The 18680-nt window shown below is 40.6% G+C and overlaps 1 protein-coding gene across 2 annotated transcripts; it reads right to left on the reverse strand.

Annotated features, from left to right (window-relative positions):
- Nucleotides 1-6050: 6050 nt before the first annotated feature.
- COX15 (cytochrome c oxidase assembly factor COX15) lies at nucleotides 6051-18668 on the reverse strand. Of its 2 annotated transcripts, XM_040486128.1 has the most exons (9): nucleotides 18434-18668; nucleotides 17005-17195; nucleotides 15175-15297; nucleotides 14698-14884; nucleotides 12500-12667; nucleotides 10915-10996; nucleotides 9192-9346; nucleotides 7338-7451; nucleotides 6051-6370 (listed from the first exon to the last, which is right to left on the reverse strand). In XM_040486128.1, exons 1-9 carry the CDS (start codon nucleotides 18521-18523, stop codon nucleotides 6239-6241), a joined length of 1242 nt encoding a protein of 413 aa, XP_040342062.1. In that variant the 5' UTR covers nucleotides 18524-18668; the 3' UTR covers nucleotides 6051-6238. The 2 variants fall into 2 exon arrangements, with proteins under 2 accessions (XP_040342062.1, XP_040342063.1); XM_040486129.1 differs by lacking the exon at nucleotides 17005-17195 and having other exon boundaries at nucleotides 18434-18545.
- Between the last annotated feature and the right edge of the window lie 12 nt (nucleotides 18669-18680).

The following is an 18680-nucleotide window of genomic DNA, read 5'->3' on the forward strand; positions in this document are numbered from 1 at the left end:
GAGCGTCCATTTTTATGCCAATACCATATTGTTCTGTTTACTATAGTTTTGTGATACAGTCTGAAATCAAGGGGCATGATGCCTTCACATCCATATTTTCATTTTTGAAATAAAATAACTTCTACTTATCGGTATTATCTAAATAGATGCTCTCCCTACCCCTATTAACATGCTTTTCTTTTGCTTTTTGTCAGGAGTGAAAGACAAGTGGGTGGTATGATTTAAGGAAAAGAAGACTGGACTTTACAAATAGCCGGTTTGGATTCTTAGTCCTGGCTTTGTCACTGACTAGCTCTGGTACTCTCTAGGCAAGTCACTTGCCCTCTCTGGTTCTTTTTTCATCTATAAAACAAGGTGGCTAGACAAGATGCTCTGAGGCTAGTTCCAAAGGAAGAACTGTTGGCCTAAGGAACTAAAGGCAGGAGAAAATGTAGGAAAATGGTAAGAGTTTCAGGAACAGGATTTTGGCCTTTGGTTTAAAAGGACAGGACGACCAAGAGAGCTGGTGGTCCCCTCCTACTTTATCACTGACATTAAGGTTGATGGGAATGGAGTTTCCAACAGCAATCATTATACATAAATTTCAGAGGATGAGATTTTTACAGCTGGGATTTTAGAGTTCTGTCTTTTGTTAACCCCTTGGGTTTTATGAATGATAAAATTGAGGCCCAGAGCAGTAGTAATATGTGCAAAGTCTGAGTGAATGGTCTCCTGGATCCAGTTTTCTCTGGTTTCTGTACCACAGACACACACCTTTGAAGCTCCAATGAAGCTCCAATGAAGTTCTCATTGACAGAATCTTCCTGCAAGATTGTGTATTTCAAAGGAATCTATTCTTTATAATACAGCTGATTACAAGTAACCATGCCCAATCTTTATAACTGCTTCTGACATTCATTTGTGATGGCTTTGCTCACATTTAGGAATAAAATATGAAAGAAACACTTTGTTAGAAATGGCACCCAGTTGTTACCACATTTATTCTACCTTCTATATTTCTTTTAATCCTTTTACATTTTAGATGTTTCTTTTAAACAATTTGCTTAATTTTGTACAGTTTTCTTAACCACAGCGTCTAAGCAATTCATTTGATGGTTATAATCAAAATTATTTAAAGTATAAAATGCCTATCAGATCTACCTCATTAATGAACTTGGCTGTATTTCTTGGGCAGTTCTCAGACTCCGTTACAGAAACAAAATGCTGTTTCTTTTTGCTGTCTTTAAACTTCTTTTTGTGCTAACTCAGAACTAGTATCTAATTTCCCTTTGTGCTGTGGTATATGATATGACTTCATTTGGGATAAAGAATTAAGGTAGAAGTAGCAACAGATACTTCAGATTCTCCCAGATTAGCTTCTTAGGTCATGCTTAGTGTGAGAGTCCTGCTGGTAGGGCCATATGCTCTAACTTGTGAGGATTTTGTTGGTGTTACAAAAAATATTAGTTAAAAAACAAGAACTCTTTTATTATATACTAATAGACTTCCCTTGTATTATTACATAAGTGTTTTTCTTTTGCTATAATTCATTATTTCCAGTTTGTCAGTACCATTATTAGAGGGACAGAGGAGGTCAACATCCGTTGACCCTGTGTTTCTCTGGAAGTCTGAGCACTAAGGAGAACCTTTTATTTGTAAAATTGAGTTATTACTCATAAGGGTTTTTTACTTTTAAAGTGTATGCAATCATGGCCTGCCATTTTTATAAAAACCAAAGTTGAAAAAAACTTCTGAATCACAGGATGTTTATAGCCATGCATGTATGACTTCAGGCAAGCTGAGGACGTGTCTGCTCCTGAGCCTCTTCTTTTTAAGTAGTGCAGCCACTTGTAGACCCTCTGGCAGCCTACCACTCTGGTTCTCCAGTATTAAGGTAGCCCTGATGCTTTCAAAGAAGCCCTTCCTGCAGAGGACTTGCCAGAGTTTGGCCTGTTAAAACTGCTCGTGGTGAAGGCTCTGCGCCTTATTAGCTTCATAATGCTTTCTCTGCAAGCAAGGATCCTAGACAAATACTTTGATTTCTGGTATTGCTGTCATTATGTTGTGTTTGAAATTCTCATTCCACAATTCCTCTTTTGTTGGAGCCCTGAAGTATATGCCTTATCTCTGTTATTTCTGCCTTGAACAATGAACTTTGCAGTGTTGAAAGGCATCTTTTTATTATGACCCACAGCTAGACACTCCCTTCTCGCTTTCAAAAACTGAAGGCTGCTTATGTTGCATCACTTTGGGGGTTGCTAAGATTGTATGGTTTTCGAATGCTTCACATTAAATAATTTTGCTCAATAGTTCTTAAAATTCTGTTAAATACGGTTATATCAGTGTTGAACAAAAAGTGCAATGCATATTAGAGATGTATTGTCTCTTCTGCAGGGACATAGGTATATGTGTTTCATATGCCTATATATAACCCACCGTACGTTCCAGAACTGGAAGAATTGCTACACATCAACTGGTTATCCTAATGTCGTGATCATCACTTTAGGCAGTAGCTAATTGTTACCTCGTCTACAATGGGACAGCATTTGTCAGTGTAAGTTAAAAACAAGAAAATTCTAGATTGATAAGAAAGCCAGGTGTTTTCATTTCTCTTGATGTTTTAAAAACAACTGACAGAATTATTGACAGATTTTAAGGGAAATTCATTTAATCTTCTAGGTATATGATGACTTATTTTGAAAGAGGTGTCTGGGACCTCAATCGGTAATTATCCATTTTCATTCATTCATGCAATATTTGGTATGTGTTTGGTGCTGGGAATAATGCAAACATAAAAATAATTCAGATAATCTCCATTTACCAAGAGCTCATAGATAGCCACAATACAGTTATACAGCTAAATGCAACCAGAATCGGTTTTTCCAAACTTACTCATCTTTAATAAAAGAAAAATGAAGAAAAACATCTAGAACTTGAACTTATTCATTCATTGCTACATTGTTGGAGGGAACTTTAGAAACACTAGCATTTGGCTTTTTGGGTTGGGTTTGGGAGTCATGAGATGATGGATGGGAACCTGCACCTCTGACCGCAGTTCCCTTTAAGAATTCTATCTAGGGGCGCCTGGGTGGCGCAGTCGGTTAAGCGTCCGACTTCAGCCAGGTCACGATCTCGCGGTCCGGGAGTTCGAGCCCTGTGTCAGGCTCTGGGCTGATGGCTCAGAGCCTGGAGCCTGTTTCTGATTCTGTGTCTCCCTCTCTCTCTGCCCCTCCCCCGTTCATGCTCTGTCTCTCTCTGTCCCAAAAAAATAAATAAACGTTGAAAAAAAAAATTAAAAAAAAAAAAAGTTCTATCTAGAAGAGGTGACATCCCATTAACACACTAATAGGATCAGATTAAATGAGATAGGGTTGGGCAAATTTGGAGGGGATGGAAATAAGCTGGTCAAAACTTCCTTTTTTTTTTTTTAGAATATTTTTTTTTCTTTTTAATATGAAATTTATTGTCAGATTGGTTTCCATACAACACCCAGTGCTCATCCCAAAAGGTGCCCTCTTCAATACCCATCACCCACCCTCCCCTCCCTCCCACCCCCCATCAACCCTCAGTGGTCAAAACTTTCTAAGGTAACTGGTTTATTAGGGGCTAGGCCACGGGTGTCTAAACTTGTCTGCATGTTGGAATGACCTAGGAAATTTAAAATTATGTCTATTACTGCTTCCAGAGATAATGATTTAATTGGTCTTAGGGGGAGCTTGGGCTTCAGGATTTTCAAAAATTCTAATTTGAAAAAAATTAGAAACTACCTCTAGCAATAGCATAAGCCCCGGGGTCATCCAGAATTTTTTTTTTTAATCAAAGACAAACTATTACTTTTGTTTTGCTAAGAACCACTTGAGGATGGTAGCTGCTAAGTCACAGTGAAATTCACAGAATACTGGAGTTGAAAAGGAATGGAGATCATCTCCTTGAGACTGTAAATGGGCAAACCTTAGTCCATTTATGGCTCCCAGATGTGTTCAGCCTGTGTCATGTACTAAAAAAACCCTGAAATTAGTTGCCAATCCTTGAGAGCTTTCACATAAAAATCTAAATGTTTTGTTTCTTTAAATAATCAGATCTGACAACTCTAGACCTATAGAGCAGCAACAGGCCAGAGCTCAGCGGTGGTTTAGTTGAATAGTTGGGACACCTGCTTTTCCACTTTTCCACTGTCCTCACCAGCTGCACCCTAGTGGGCTTTTGTTTGGATCCGACTCTTGTCTTCTACAAAACTAAAAACTAGCTTTCTGCACCTTCTAGCCATTTTTCCCAGCTCTGCTCTGAATGTTCTACAGTTCAATGCCCCTACTTCCTTCAAGTATTCCCTGTGTGGTGTGAGTTCTGGACTCCTCACCATCCTGGTCCCCTCCTCTGGAGACATACTTAGTAATCAGTGCCCTCCTTAAATGGGGTACCAATAGCGAAACACAGCACTTGCAACTGAAGTATTCTGAGTGCAGCTGTGACACTTCCATTGATGAAATCTGAAACACCACTAATTTTTATCAGTGTCATTACACTTTTGGTGCAAGTTGAGCCGATGGCCAACTGAAATCCCTGTCTTCTTTATATGAAATGATAGGATGCCAGGTTTCTCTATCCCAAACTTATACAACCTATTTAATTTAAATGAGGATGTTACATTTATATTATGTAATTGTATCTTGATGGTGCCACTCTGGAATTGTTTTGAGTTGTGACGTTCATCTATTATATTAACAATGTTGGGTTGTTCCATCCTCAGGTCTGATCTTTCTGATGCCTTCATCCAAATCACCGATTTAAAAAAGAAAACAATAAGAGCCCTATGACATGTCAAGATAGACCAGAATTATAATTTGTTAAAAATTTGTTCACATATCTTAATAGATGTCCAAGTACTACGTACACCATCGAGGCCATACTTTTCTTATCCATGAGGCTGTTACGAACCTCTCTCAGGAACTGATTCATACTATCTATTCTATGTGACCTAGCAATGTTATAGCAATCAACTAGGTTAGTGCTTGACGAATCCAAGTGGGTTACTAGTGATTATTTCCTTTTCTAAGTACTTCTAAGCCATTTTGTTACATATAGACATTAAACTTGTCAAAATCTACCCTTTCCCCATTTTGAAAATCAGGATACTAGAAGACACTTATTTCTCGCTGAAGGCTGTCTGGCTATTTAAGGTATGCCAAGTCCTTCCCTTTGAATCTTCACCTGATGGAAGTGGAGATCATAAGGAATTTCTCCTTTTTTTTAAATTTTTTTTATTTTTGGGACAGAGAGAGACAGAGCATGAACGGGGGAGGGGCAGAGAGAGAGGGAGACACAGAATCGGAAACAGGCTCCAGGCTCCGAGCCATCAGCCCAGAGCCTGACGCGGGGCTCGAACTCACAGACCGTGAGATCGTGACCTGGCTGAAGTCGGACGCTTAACCGACTGCGCCACCCAGGCGCCCCAAGGAATTTCTCCTTAGGCATAATTCAGGACTCGGGGTCAAGGAGACAAGAGCTCATGCATGTCGAATCAAGAGCTTGCTAACATTAAGAAACCTAGACAGCCTACTAAAAAGGAACAAAGGCAGACATTTCTCTACGTTAAATTTGGTTTTCAACAAAAAAACTAAATTTATAAAGTTTGTTTTAATGTTTATTTTTGAGAGACAGGGTGTGAGCACAGGAGAGGCAGAGAGAGAGGGAGATAGAATCTGAAGCAGGCTCCAGGCTCTAAGATGTCAGCACAGAGCCCGATACAGGGGTTGATCCCACGAATCTAGAGATCATGACCTTAGCCAAAGTTGGACGCTTAACCAACTCAGCCACTCAGGTGCCCCTAAATTTATAAAGATTTTAAAAAGGAATATTTAGTTAAATATACTTAATGACACTCTTGATCCAGTGACTTTGTTAAAAACAGGCAAAGAATTTGACTTTTTTAATGTTTATTTTTGAGAGAGAGCACACATGCATGTGAGCAGAGGAGGGGCAGAGAGAGGGAGACAGAGGATCCAAAGTGGGCTCTGCGCTGACAGCAGAGACCCCAGTGCAGAGCTTGAACCCACAAACCGTGAGATCATGACTCAAGCTGAAGTCAGAGCTTTACTAAGTCACCCAGACACCCCAAAACAGGCAAAGAATTTTAAATAACTTGACCAGTTTGGAAACCACTTGGTATGCCAAGGACATCCTTTTAGAAAACTCCCAAGTTCTTGTGCTCTCTGATGAGCTCTCAAATGCACTTTCAGTCATAGGAAGCTGATCCTCGGAATTATTTTGGGACTCTTCGGAGTTCATTCATGAGCCAAAGGGCAACACTAAGCAGAGCCAGGGAGCCTGACTGGTGAGTGGCAGCCAAAGGAGTTGGAACGTACATTAGCAGAGTGCTAATGCCCAAGCCCACCTGTTACAGAGGAAAGAATGCAGTAAGAAAAGCAGGAGCCACAACTTCAAATGACTGGGCATAGACAACCAGATACATAAATTTCCACATTCTCCCATCAGAACACTAAAAATATATATTTAAGTATTTTCACAAGTAAATATACTCACAACAAAGGAAATTCAAACAAAATAAACCTAATATTCTCTTTAATTATCCTTCACCCTAGCCCAGTTCCCCCCAACCAAGGTAGTTTATCAGTTTCTACACACTTACACTTTTTCATAGATGTTTACAGAAAAACATACTCCTGTACTTTTAAAAATTGGATTGTTCTGCTACTTGCTTTTTTCCACTTAACAACATGCGTCTTGAGATCTTACTATTTTAAACTGCTACACAGTATTCCACAGTATGGGTGTGCCATACTTGTATATTTAGGTTGTTTCCAGCTTTTTACTATCACAGCAATTTTACCATGAGTTTCTTTGTACACAGCTCTTTGTGCACTGGAATATTTCTAGGGCAGGAACTAAGAAGTCACTTTTCTGGACCAAAAGATTATACATTTAACATTTTAAAAGATAATGCCAAACTGCCCTCTGGAAAAAACTATACCAACTCATGCTCTCACCAAGAATATATGAAGGTATCCATTTTCCTATGCCCATGCCAATACCTGATAATCTTAAAAAAAATTTTTGCCCCAATCTAACAGGCACAAAGTGGCATGCATTGTTTTAATTTGCTCCTCTCAGATCCATGATGCTTCTCTCGGACCATGAATGAGGCTAAACAGCTTTTCATATTTATTGGTCATTCATTGTTCCTCTTATGAGAACTACGTATACTCATATCCTCATTTTATTTTCCGGTTATTAATCTTTTAGTCTATTACAAATATTGAAATCATTTTCTCCTGGCCTGTCACCTTCCTTTTTTAACTTAGTTTTGGAGATCCCTCAGACCAAGAAGAAGTGGTTTATACCTGTGTATATGCCAAAGCTAGCAGAGTCACTGCTGCCATTTTGGTCCTTCGAGGAAGGGGAATTCTCCGGGAGAGGAAGTAGAGGACTGTCACAGCTGTAACTGAAGTGATTCCCTGCAGAAAGGAAGGTATCTCACCAAGTGCCAGGAAGAAATGTCCCACCCTCCTGATTTCTGCTCATCTTACACGTATCTTCTCTACAACCAGTGAGTCACCATTTAGCACTTTCTTATACCGGGCAGAGAACGACCTGTGGCTCCACCTGTGATTACTCCTCAGTCTCCTCCATGTTCTGCTTGCCACTTAAATGTTCATGTTCCCCAAGGCACCTATCACTCTAGACACTCTTACTCTCTCTTCTCAGTGATCCTTTCCAAATTCCAACATGGGTGCGCCCCTCAGGGGTAGCCCTCACTTTTTAAGTCATTCTTTGCATCCTTATGCCTAATTTTATCTCCTCTCGAATCCTGGGGTTTCTTTCTTTCTTTTTTTTTTTAATGTTTATTTTTGAGAGAGAGAGCGTCAGCAGGGGAGGATCAGAGAGAAAGGGAGACATAGAACCCAGAGCAGGCTCCCAGCTCCAAGTTGTCAGCACAGAGCCCGATGCAGGGCTCAAACCTATCAACCATGAGATCATGACCTGAGCCACAGTCGGACGCTCAACCGACTGGGCCAACCAGGTGCCCCACTAATCCTGTATTTTTAAAGTGGGTCTCACCCCAGCACATGAGGGTTATTCTCCTGGGCTGTGAGTAGAGAAGGTAGTGGTGCTGGCAGCTAGGGCTAAAAACAAGTGAAAGTATCGTTTTCCTTCCTGCCGCACTTCAGTAAAGGATTGGCAATAGCGTCTCCTTTCCCACTCCGTGATGTCAAGGAGAATGTTCGTCTATCATTTTTTACATCTATTTCACTTTTCCTTTTCAGAGCTGTCCAGGATGACAATTTCAATGAGACTCTACTTATTACAAAATGTTGGCAAAGAGGCCTGAGCCCACACAAGGTAACTGGCCCAAGTGCCAGTGTTGCCTTTGGGGGTCTGAGTCCTCTGGACCTCCGTCTTTGGGTGTGCTCCAATCACCTCATATCCAGCACACCTCAGTCTGATGACATCCTTCATCTCCAGCCCAACACTCATTCTAGTAGTCCTATTTCTGGGTGTGTTTTAAGCATGCCACAGAATAAACTTTGGGATCTTCTTTACCATCATTACTACAGCCAATCTTCTCCTTAGAGCCTGTTTGTGATCCACTGTTCTCTTCAAGGTCTGCTCCCCCACACAGCCTAGAGCCCCACCACCCTCACCTGCAATACTGCAATGGCACCTCTGCTTCTTGCTGGCCTCCTTGCTGCCAGTCTTTCCTGACTCCAACATATCACGCCCAGCTACCAAGCCAATCTTAACATGACTCATAGCAGGCCCTTAATAAATATCAGCTTAAATAAGATGACAAACATTTTAGCTCCCTGGAGTTTTGGTTCAGCTCTGATAGTTATATGTTCAGCAGCCTATCTTTGCCCTTTCTTCTCTACTTGGCCTCATTTCCACTAAAATGACTCTCCTGTGTGTGTGCAAGATTGAGGGAAGTTATCCTTTGCCAGATGGCAAAAGGCATATTCCAACTTTAAGAAGATGGCAGTATCCCAAAAGCCAGAATTTGGCTGGAAGGGGTGTGGGTAATTAGGACAAAAACATCACATCAGAGAACTGGTGCTGAATTTCTCCCAAAAAGAAAAGGAAATCTAGTGCCCACTCTGTTCTACCCTCTCTTAGTGCTGCCATTAGTGCCTCAGACACCCCAAAGGCTGTGAGAGGCTCCCTGTGCTCAGTAGCCAGTAACCAGCAGCCAGACTTACCAGAATCCGGTGATCAAACTGCACCATGGTGGGATTCTCAAAAACATTCCTCAGGATGGGGGAGAGGGTAAAGAGATCCTCTGGGATCCAAGATTCTCCCATCTTCGGGAAGGAATTGTAAACAAGCCCAGCATCCAGCCCTGCCACAAAGGCCCCTATATTCCAAGGCAAATAGTATTTATTAAAATGAGATACAGAGGAGATCAAATACTAGTTTTGGCATAGAAAAAGTTTATTATCCCAGAGACAGACAAAAAGGAATAATCAGAGAACAAAAAGATCTACAGAAGGGTTTCTAAACAGAGAATATACATCCTAATCACCACGGGAATTTAAAAAAAAACAACAACCCACAAACTGCATCCTCACCTGCTCCCACCCCAAGATTCTGGCATGCCTCCCTTTAAGGAGAGAACTAGAAGCTCTGGAACAAGGCATATTCGATAGAAACATCATGTTAGTGATTTTGATGCCCTCCTTATCCCACTACGAACCAGATCTATTCGGGAAATGCTTTTCCCCCAGATACCTGCGTAATATACTCCTTCATTTCCTCAGGTCTCCACTCAATATCACCTTATCAAAGAGATCCCCTCAATGATCCTATATAAGACAGCACTTCCCCAACCTCACCTCTATCCCCTTATCCTGCTTTATTTTTTTCTTCATAGCACTGAACACCATCTGCCATATATTTTCACTGTTTATTGCCTGTCTTCCCCAAGTGCTCAAAAAAATGTTGGTTGAGTGAACACAGAAGTGAAAAAAAATTTACCAACTAAATCCTGGATAAAATGTAAAATATCCATGAATAGATGACTGATCCATTATTTATGATAAAAGAGACTTTGTTTTTTTATAAATAGCATTTATGAAGTCAGAATTCATATTCTTCCACCAAAAAGGAGAGGGGGCACAAATAACTGGTTTGATGGTTTTATTTACAGCAGTGCTACTCAACAGAACTTTCTGTGATGATGGAAATATTCTCTATCTGCCATCCAAAATAGTTGCTAGACACATGTGGCTATTGAGCACTTGAAATGTGGCTAGTGTGACTAAGGAATTAAATTTTAGATTTTATTTAATTTTAATTATTTAAGTTTAAATAGTTGCTACATGACAGGTACTGTTCTTTTTTTTTTAAATTTTTTTTTTTTTCAACGTTTATTTATTTTTGGGACAGAGAGAGACACAGCATGAACGGGGGAGGGGCAGAGAGAGAGGGAGACACAGAATCTGAAACAGGCTCCAGGCTCTGAGCCATCGGCCCAGAGCCTGACGCGGGGCTCGAACTCACGGACCGCGAGATCGTGACCTGGCTGAAGTCGGCCGCTCAACCGACTGCGCCACCCAGGCGCCCCTGACAGGTACTGTTCTAAGCACTTCACATCTATTACTTATAGTACACCATCATCTTCATTTTACAAATGAGGTCACTAAGGCCCAGAGAGGTTATACAGCTTGCCCAAGGTCACAGAGTTCATAGGTGGTAAAGCCAGGATTCGAACCTAGGCAGTCTGGATCCAGATAAATGCTCAATATTTTTGTTCAACTGACCGGAAAGCAGGGTTTTTGGAAGGGAGGAAGGAACAGAAAACAGAGGGTGAAGATGGTGGGTATGAGAGAGGCAGGTGTGAAAGGGAAATAGGAAGGTGCAAGAGGAAAGGACAAACTCCCCCCTGGAGTTTGTCTAGAGCCCGTTGGATGAGAAGAGTCCTACCTGAGAGAGCTGTAAGGAACACTAGGCCTGCTGTTCCATGAGCACATCGCCTCAACCACAGAAGCTGACGAGTTTCAGGCAACTAAAGAAAAGCATTCAGATAAACTGTACTGCAAGAACCACGGGAGGCAGCAAAGATCTCCAAGGCCAAAGTCAAGTGACAGTCTGAAGCCTCATTTTCTCTGACTCCCTAAATAGGTTGAGCATTCCCAGCAGATATTCTGTTCAAATATGCATCATATTTTACGATGTTTATACATTTACTATGTCTTCCTTGCTATCCTGTAAGTTTTGTGAAGGCAGGAACTGACATCTGTCTTGCTTGGTGAAGTAATCCTAGCCCAGTGCTCAGTGTGTAAATACTCATTACATATCTGTTCAAAAATGATTTGCATTGCATTTCCCATTGCAAGGGAAAAATGCTTCACCACGTTTGAAATGATGTGGCTTAAGATAGAGGACTAGATTTTCATGTTGTTTATGTATGATATTTAGTGCTTTGCAAATATAGTCAGAATCAAAATGCCTAAAATAGAGACTCTTCCATTTAGTGTTTTGTTAATATAAAAATTTGATTTTATTTTTACTGTAGCCAACTTCTGATACTCATCAGTGAAGCAACAAATATTTATTAAGAACTTTATAAACAGGTTACCATAAAGATACAAAGGAGTTAAGGAGTTAAGTCAGACTACTGTCCTTAAATGGTCTATAATCTAGTACATGAAGAGTGAGATATCATTAGAAAGATAACGTAGGACAATCTATCAGTACTGTCCAATGGAACTTTCTGTGATGATGGAAATGTTCTATAATCTAAGCATGTGGATTGTCTACTGCACCAATGTTTTGACCCCATCTGGCTTCCCTGTGGGGATGACTGCCAAGTCTACAACTCCTCTCCTTGTTGGGATTGAGGCTACTTATTCCAAGTACCTACTGGATAATTCTACCTAAAAGTCCTTTGTCATCTCAAACTTCATTACATGGACAGGTTATCCAGGCCAACCATGACTTTAATACCAAAAATAATAGTCATTTTTAGAAAAACTAGTGTTTTCCTTTGATCAGCATACAAAGAAAATATTTCAGACAAGATCACTATATTGTCAGATTTGATGAATGATAGGTCCCCAACTAAAGAATAAACAGCCCCCATGGCTCCTGTACACCATCAAAGGTTCAGAAACAGCTTCCATTCTGGCCTTCCTCCATCCCTCTGGGAGTCACAAGTAAGGCTCTTGTTGCAACCTCTTCCTACCTTTTCTAAAATTCATGTTTTCACTGTTCCCAACAGGCAGTGCAAACAGAATATTCGGCTCCTGTACTAATTTTCCTTTGAATGAGTTGTTCCAGCTCAAAAGAGTAATGACACATTTTCCTTTGCAGTTCCAAAGCTTTCTAGAATCTCAAAGTTCAATGCTTCTGTCATATTTGATTATATCTAATTTCTGGTAAATCGGTAGATGTTACTAAGGGAATGTGTGCATTTTGATTTATAACTTCCCATAAGAAGCAGAATTTCTGTTCCTGTGACCCTGTCAGCATCTGTGTAGATGTACTAACAGCATAGACTGACTTTTACCTTGTGCTGAGGGAGCAGCAGTGAGAGTGATGTCCACAAGCTGGCACAATAAAGAACAAGGGCTGATCCCAGGTGGGCAGCAAGGCGGTACTGACTGACCCGAGGGATGTCATGGGAGTCTGGTTTTTCTTCTAATCCACTTTTCACCATATACCATCCCAACAGACCCTAGAACCAAAAACAGAAGGGGCAAATAACACACAGCTGGATCTGTCTATTCAACTTTACTATCTGAGAAAGCGAGTTATCAATTATCAGTACTCCCTACCTGACCTCTCCTTTCCATATCTTCCCATATCCCCAGTATCCCAGGAGTCGTAACCTATCCACATTTTCACACATAGCACCACAAATACTTAACCACTGCTTAGATTAACATTTTATTCAAGTATAAGCCAAATACAGAAAAGCACACAAAAGTGTATCTATGGGCAAAACCTTAGAAATACTTGCTATAATTTAATATTATTTAAACCAGTGAACTATAAGAATAAAAAGAGAGTTTTTTCTATACAAACTAGATCATATGCTTTGGAAAAGCTTTGATAAAGATAACTGCTTAATAACAATCATTGTCAAGTTAGTAGGAATAGACAATTATAAAAGTTTTGAGTAGAGGGGAGTAAAAAATTTGTAAGGCTTTGCCAGCAGATTGCTTTGCAAATGTCTAAGTTCCCACTCTTCTTTAAGGAAAATGAAATGAAATAATAGTTTATGAGGATGCAAGAGATCTGAAGTTAAATTCCAATCAGAGGACTTAAAGAACAGGTCTTAGCTCTTCATTAAAAAAAAAAAAGTAATTGGGGCGCCTGGGTGGCGCAGTCGGTTAAGCGTCCGACTTCAGCCAGGTCACGATCTCGCGGTCCGGGAGTTCGAGCCCCGCGTCGGGCTCTGGGCTGATGGCTCAGGGCCTGGAGCCTGTTTCCGATTCTGTGTCTCCCTCTCTCTCTGCCCCTCCCCCGTTCATGCTGTGTCTCTCTCTGTCCCAAAAATAAATAAACATTGAAAAAAAAAATTTTTTTTAAAAAAAAGTAATCAAAGTACAGGCTTAAGCTTAAAAATGCAAGGTATGTATTATTCTGATTCTCTGCTTAACTTTTTCAATTAACCAAACAACTGTCAGTTTCATTTCTATCAGATAAGATATAGCCCTTTCACCCCAACTCTCCCAAGTCAATAGAAGCATGTCAAGAGGTGGGATTCTCCCACCTCTTCTACATAGCTCTCCTCAGGAAATCTTCTGGGGCATGTCTTTATCCTTAGTGATGACCCTGGATGGTCTAATTATCTTGATTTCATCTGCATAGGACATTGGAAGAAAAGGAGTGTAAAGTGTGATTTGCCAGCCCCACTTTCTTCTTCCCATAACCCCATGTGCCATCTTCAAATTTCTACCGCCCTTGGAGTCGATCTTTAGTGGGTTTTTTTTTTTTTTTCATTCTAAAATAAACTTTCATTTTGTTTTACCAACCCTTCCCTAGGTCTTAGGGACATTTACTAATGTCTCTTTACCTGTTTCTATTGCCTCTATTTTGTCTCTTCCATCTCCCTCTTTAATTCTTTCTAATTGGTTCATATTCTTACTACTTCAGAATCAAATTAACCAATTAGCTTCTTCCTGATCAAATTCTGATGTTCCTTTGAGCTCTAAGACTCTCTCTGAGGGCGTAGAATCATGACCCAAATACTCATAAGTACCTTCTCTCATATTCCTTTTCTTGGCTCTCAGTCTCAGTCTCACCAAACCCTTAACTGTGGGAGCTTTCAAATTTGCTTCTTTAGCCATTCTAGCACAGAAAAGCCATAGAGCAGACAAGTGAGAAAAGGGGAGGAGAAAAGAACCCAGGAAGAGATCCATGACAGGAAAGAAACTCTTGTGATACAAAAATATATTTACTGAGTGCTTACTAATTCCAGGAACTAAACTAAGTATTGTATATGCATGATCTATCTCATTTAATAGTCACATAAGTCAACCAGTAGGCACTATTATTATCCCTATTTACAGGTAAGGAAAGCATAGCCTACCGAAGGTAGAAAACTTGCCCTACTAAGTGGCAGCTGGGCCACGCTTGTAACACTAAAATTCATCCTCTTACCCACTCTGTAATACAGACTCAGATTCTTTCCTTAAAAACAATACCAACCAGGAAGCTCCTGGAAGCATCTCTGGTTTCCCAAACTTGAATAAATCTCACCTGGAAGCAGACTAACCCACACAGGGCAAGAACACATCCTTTCATGCCACGGCTGAGCCAGCCCTTTCTCCAAAAATAGGCAGCAGGCAGGATGTATGTGAGGCCCACAAGGCGACCCCACATTCGATGTGAGTACTCCATGTACCAGATGAACTTGAATTCGGCCAGTGTCATATCATGATTCAAGCTGGGAGGAAGGGAAGTCAAAAAAGAAGAAAGAGGAAACATCCATCTGACTGTTATTTACCGAGAGAATGCAGGAGCATTCTCAGTTTTGAAGCCTGAAATGAAAGGTCTGCCTTCTTCCTCATCCGTGACCCCAGGATCACTCCGGAACTGGAGGTTTAGAGTAGAAAGCTCACTAAACATAACTGGAGCAAATATCAATAATGGAATCTAACCATTCTGAAATGCTGAAATACGCAAAAGATTGAGAAGGCCTAGTGGGGCGTTTACCTGATTTTCTATAATACTTACATTTTAAATTCTGGAAATTGCTGATATTTTTGGAATTCTGCTTCCCATTCCTCTTGGTGTGTAGGTGGCTTCATCTCCTTTATTAAATTCCAGTCTACCATTGAGAGGCCAGACTCTGTCAACCTTAAGATAGGAAAGAAATGGTGTGTGCACACATGCACGGGTGCCCATGCAATGCTGGATTTCTCATGAACAGTTAACAGAAACGGGGATCTGAACTTAACCCCTCTAAAGGTAAACACAACATTTCACTATACCCTTTTTTGACACCTTGCTTTCTTCTTACTGCTTAAAATTTCACCAGAAAGAGCTGCCATCAGGTACACATTTCTTGACTCCTTATTCTCTCAATCCTTTCATTCAACTCTTTACCTCTTTCTTTCACTAACATTCCTTAACAGGTAATATCAACCCTTACGCCCAAGAAATGTGCCCTACATGGATATGAGACATTATTTACACAGGGAAAAGAGATTTGTTAGATATAAAACAGTTTAGATTCTTGAGTGAATTTAAAGCTAATAAAATTCAAATGTGTTGCAGTTTCCCATAACGGCCTATACAACATATGATATTTTGAAATAAGGGTACAGGGAATGTGGAGGAAATCTGAGCAACACATACTGTATTAACACCAGAAGGTATTTTCACCAAAAGGAGCAAGGATTCCTAAGGTAAAAGGCTGATTTTAGGTCAGAGGCAAGAAATGTAGATGAACCTGGAAAATCATATCCAAAAAACCAAAAAATTAAAGGTTATTATTACCCTTTCAAAAAAAAAAAAAAAAAACCCTGGAGACAATTTGAAGAGGCTCCCATTGACTAAAGATGGAACAATCTGAGCACACCATCAAAGCAATGGATTGAAACATCAAACACATTTAAACCGATGAGCTCATAATATGTAAAAAACCAAAAACTTTATTGATCACCTTTGGAGGATGCTTGGGAACCAATTTATTATTTTCAGAATTGGTAAATAAAGGGAATTTATTTATCCTGCCTTTCCTATACAAACTGTACAAACAGTACCTTAGGATAACCAAACTGTTGATGAGAGAAAGTTCCTCTTTAGAGTTGAGCTAATAAATTATTAGAATTTTGCAACTGTAATGAAATCATGGATCTAGGCAATGATAATCAATGGCTGTTGGTATCTCTAATAGACACCAGATATTTATGAATGTTGTAATCACCTATGAAGGATTTTGCCCCCTGCTCCCATCCTGAATCTGATCAAGCAACAACCCATTTACAGGAAATACAGGGGATAAGAGAAAATGTTAAACGCCACCACAAGTATGCAATCAGCAAAATCCAGACTGTGGGAAACTCCATATGACAAATCAGTTGGGTTTCTTTAATAGCAAAAAAACAAACAAACAAACAAACAAACAAAAAAAAAACCAAAAAAACTACAAAGAATGGGGGAGGAAGGGAGAAGAATCTAAATCTATAAAATCTCTTTATAGATTTAAAGAGACCTAAGAGGCATATGAACCAATTGTGATACATGGAACTTATGTGGATTTAATTCAAACAAACTATACAAAAAAAATTTTGAGACAAATTTGAAAACTGTATGTAGAGGAAAATACATAAAAACAATGCATATCAAAACAGTTAAGACCTAAACAAGTCTTTATGAAGGGCTCCTAATAATAAAACTCTAGATTGTTCTATGGCAGGGCAAGTCATCCGACATGTCCCTCTGCATATATAAAATGAGGGAGCTAGACTAGATGATTCCTAAGGACTCTTCCCCCTTAGTCATTCCATGTTTCTACTGATGACCCAAATAGCTGACTCTCGCTATGAGCAAATTACTCACCTAGTCATTCCACCAAGAATAACTGCTCCAGCCACTGTTCCACTGCAGACCAGGAGCCATCGGCCCACCACCCGCTCAGCAGCTTTTGAGGGAAGGGACACTGTACCCCTTCCAGACTGCAAAGCTACTTCAGAGATGGTGCTGTATTGCCCTGGCCTTAAGAGGTGCCTGATCCCACAGCTGCAACCACACTAAGGATCAAGACAGACAAATTACAACTGGAGACAGAGGGAAAGGCCTCAGTCCACTACTCTCATACACAATCCCACTCTGTCTAGAGTGGAGTACCCTGTACAGTCACATCTCCACCGCTTCTGCTCTAGTAAATCATCATCTCCTATCCAAATACTGCATCCACATCCCCCTTCACCCCCCCGCCACCCCCGCACCTGGTTTTCCTGCCTCTAGTCTTGCCTCACTCCAATCCATCCCCATACCACATGAACCTTCTAGTCTCAGCATGCTTCCCCCAGACTTAACTCCACACCTAAGTATGGATTTTCTTTCTCCTGTGGGAATTTAAACATGACTTCTCTGACTGGGACGCTCCTTGTTGTCTAATTGGTAACATCAACTATAGATCTTAGTTTAGTTGTCACTTCCTCTGGGAAGTGTTCCTAGACTCTGCCAGGTCTGCAACAAGTCGTTCTCACACTACACTGTACCTCCCCTATCTCAGCCCTTAACACATTGCAATGTACTTCAGGTTCATCTGTCTCTACCAACCACTAAGCTAGGAGTGTGGGACAGCAGTATCTGGTCGGTCTGGTGCTTTCCCTCCTGCAAATTTCATTTCTAACACATTCCCTTACATAACAAGATCTTAATAAAGATTTGACAAATGAATTACAAGCGAATTAACTGTGCCTTCCTCTAGGGTGGGAGACTTTTGGTATTTATCTTTCCTAACACATAATAATCACTCAATAATTATTTGTTGAGCAAATAAACACCCTCTTCTGATTCTGTCCCTGAGTCCAAAGGTTCGTGTTCTGTTTCCTAACTTGAGACAACTTAAATTAAGCCTCAATTTCCTTCTCTGTAGAATGGGATTATAGTTCCATACCTGACTACCTGAGGGCTTTTAGCAAACCTCAAATATATAGGTAAAAATTACTGAGCTTTTACTATGTGCTAAGCGCTTGCTGTATAGGAAATTATTCAATCCTCCCCAGAAACTTATGAAGTAGGTATTGCAATTCCCATTTTACAGACGAAAAAACTAAGGGACAGAAAGGTTACCTAACTTGGCTGATATCACACAGCCAGTAAGTGGCAAGTCCAGATCTTTAACTCAGGGACTTTGGGCACAAAGAAATGCGTTGTGAATTCTAAGGAACTACGTCAATGTGATGTCGAATTATCTATTATTTTTCTCCTCTTTCGCCCCATGTCCGATTCCGCGATTGAGTCGGCTGCGGTGCGGTACCTGCGTTCTAGGCGCCGCCCTAGGACCCAGGAGCCGTAGGCACGGGTTCCCCATCAAGGCCTTCAGGCGCGGAAAGAGTAATCGCTGCATACTGAAGACAGTGTAAGGAAGCCACCTCCACAACCCAGCACTCCGTGGTCTCCTTTCACCGCCGCCGAATGGAGAAACACATCCGGGTCATGCAGCGCGAGCCCCTCCTTCTCAGAAGACAGGGGCGAGCAGTGACTGCGACTGCGCCAGACACTCG

The sequence above is a fragment of the Herpailurus yagouaroundi genome, unplaced genomic scaffold (genome assembly GCF_014898765.1).
Source record: "Herpailurus yagouaroundi ecotype Mexico unplaced genomic scaffold, PumYag 163, whole genome shotgun sequence".
In the NCBI taxonomy this organism is placed as follows: domain Eukaryota; kingdom Metazoa; phylum Chordata; class Mammalia; order Carnivora; family Felidae; genus Herpailurus; species Herpailurus yagouaroundi.